This window comes from Littorina saxatilis, linkage group LG5 (genome assembly GCF_037325665.1).
Source record: "Littorina saxatilis isolate snail1 linkage group LG5, US_GU_Lsax_2.0, whole genome shotgun sequence".
NCBI classification, from domain to species: domain Eukaryota; kingdom Metazoa; phylum Mollusca; class Gastropoda; order Littorinimorpha; family Littorinidae; genus Littorina; species Littorina saxatilis.
Window position 1 is genome coordinate 36,250,915 of NC_090249.1, and position 2,500 is coordinate 36,253,414.

General features: G+C 39.6%; 1 protein-coding gene across 1 annotated transcript in view; it reads left to right on the forward strand.

The window, feature by feature from the left end:
• LOC138967009 (required for excision 1-B domain-containing protein-like) overlaps positions 1-2,500 on the forward strand; it is a 14,546-nt gene that overhangs the window by 1,451 nt on the left and 10,595 nt on the right. The window contains exon 3 of the mRNA XM_070339450.1: positions 55-259. Coding sequence (XP_070195551.1) covers positions 55-259 — 205 coding nt within the window. The remainder of the gene's footprint in view (positions 1-54; positions 260-2,500) is intronic.

The following is a 2,500-nucleotide window of genomic DNA, read 5'->3' on the forward strand; positions in this document are numbered from 1 at the left end:
CTATTTTGCCACACAGGACGTATACCTACTTTCTTTTTTTCTCCTTACCTGCAGCGGTTTCAGCGCTTACCTGGAAGGAGCCCCCAACTACAACTTTGACCTGTATCGCAGCCTGGTTCACGAGATCACACGAAGCTTCAAGACCATCTCAGAAGAGGTGGTCAATATTCAGCAGCAGTTTCATGACGTCCACAGTATGAGTCGTTTGGCCGACTGTATTGGCAAGGTGCAGGTTGAGGAGAAGGACAAACTCGAACAGGTAGGCTGAGACACGACAACAGCATGGTTGGGATTCTTCCGGTATATGTCGGAAATCCGGATTCGTAATGTCTGTGGTGATGTTTTTTTGGTTGTTAATTTTACAAATCCTTCAGCGTCTGGGGGCCCCCCCAAAAAAAAAACCTTAAAATTCTTCAGGATTCATGAAATTTTTCAGTCCCACCCATGGACTCCGAACTTAACGTCATATTTCGGAAATAAGTCGTTCAGGGTTTTATTGGCTGTGGGAGAATTGTTCCCCTTCAAGAAGTAAGCCAAACAATTGCCGCCGACATGTAGATTCAAGGGATCTTGGCATCACGGCTAATAGCAAGCTCCGATTGGGCATCATATCACACAGATAGCACAAAACCTGCACATTGGAGCCGATTTACGCCCTTGATTGTTTTGAGTATACATAGGGTTGGTGACGGCTTGGCTTAACGTTTTGAAGCGGCGCAACAGTTACTCTTCTGAAGCCAATCAAAACAAAAACAGTTATTACAAACTTGGTATTAATATTGAAGAAAAAGTTTGGCTCAATGCAAAAGAGACAACAACAGAAACCAGACTAAAAGAATTACAGTGGAAGATATTACACAATATATACCCAACCAATATTCTTCTCTTAAAAATGGGTCTCGCAAATAATGATAAATGTCCATATTGTATTGAACAAGTTGATTATATTAAACATTTCTTTTTCTGTTGCAGTAAAATTCACCATTTGTGGAAGCATGTTGAAACATTGTTTTACGATCGATATAACATAGCAATTATTTTACACGCAACAGATGTGCTGATTTGTGTGCGAGATAAGAATGGTTTGACACATGATATGTTTAAGTATCTTACCCATTTAATCTTGATTGGAAAAATGTGTATAAGTAAATTTGGATATATGGGACACCCCTCGAAATATTATTTATTTTTGGCTCACGTAAGTGTAGCCTATGCGATGATAAACTTTGTCTGTCTGTGCGTGCGTGCGTGCGTGCGTGCGTGCGTATGTATGTATGTGTGTATGTCTGTGGTAGAAACTTTAACATTTCCGAGTCTATGGATTACGTCAGTCTCGGTCAAAAGTGTTCGACGTGTGTGATAGAAACTATTTGAAGACGTCACATTATGACGTAAGAGGGTTAGACGTCACGCAAAGGAATTACTGAAAGTCTCGGTCATTGTTATTGTGAGCGGGCCGAGACTTCTTGGCAGATCCAGGGTCTCGCTTTCTTGCATAGTTTCACCTATGCTTACTGTGTGTGTGTGTGTGTGTGTGTGTGTGTGTGTGTGTGTGTGTGTGTGTGTGTGTGTGTGTGTGTGTGTGTGTGTGTGTGTATGTGTGACGGAGTGATTGAGTTTGTGTTACTGTTTGTCGATTTCTTACGTGAGCCTTGAAGGCTTCGCCTCTTGTTCAAAAGGACTTAACCCTCAGGGGCCTGGTATAAAACAAGTGTAAGTTTAATTTGAGTGTTTGAAATAATAATATTTAGAGACTGTTATTTATGTGATAAAAATGTATGATATATACTCCAGGTTTACTACATGTTTGAATTAAAATTTAAAAACAAAAAACCAAAAACTGGAAAAATGATGACACAACTGTTGAAGTCAGAGATTGGACAAGCAAACGGAGACTTTTGAATTTATAGGCACGAATAAATGATAATGGTGATAATGAAAAAAAAAATAAAATAAATAAAGTAGATGTGTACTGCCGGGCAGTACATACCCCAAGCGAAGTCGTCCATCTGTGTGTACATGATTCTCTCTCTCTCTCTCTCTCTCTCTCTCTCTCTCTGTCTTAAAATGTGTCATCGATGACGTGTTTTCATACTTGCTAATGCGGCAGGCTAATCATGACGTCAAATTGAAACTTCTTGAAGTCTCTCAGAAAGGGACATGAAAACCATGTGGGGGTTACTGGTTTGGGCTGAAAAAAAAACCCAACTCCACCTAAAATTCAAGCGCCTATGGGGCTGAATTATGCAGCATAAATTGTGAAACATCAGGATATCTCACACTTTCAATTCTGCCATCATGTCAAATCTGACAACAAACCTACCCACAAAATGTCATAAATATCGGTGTAGAATTGAGACTTAACGGTTTTTAACTGCCAAAAATAAGTTTTTTTGACTGGAATAGTTTGTCTTGAAATTCAGTTTGGGACAACGGACCCACCCACTAAATTTCATAAAGATAGGTGAAAATTTAAATGTAACGGTTTTTAACTGCCAAA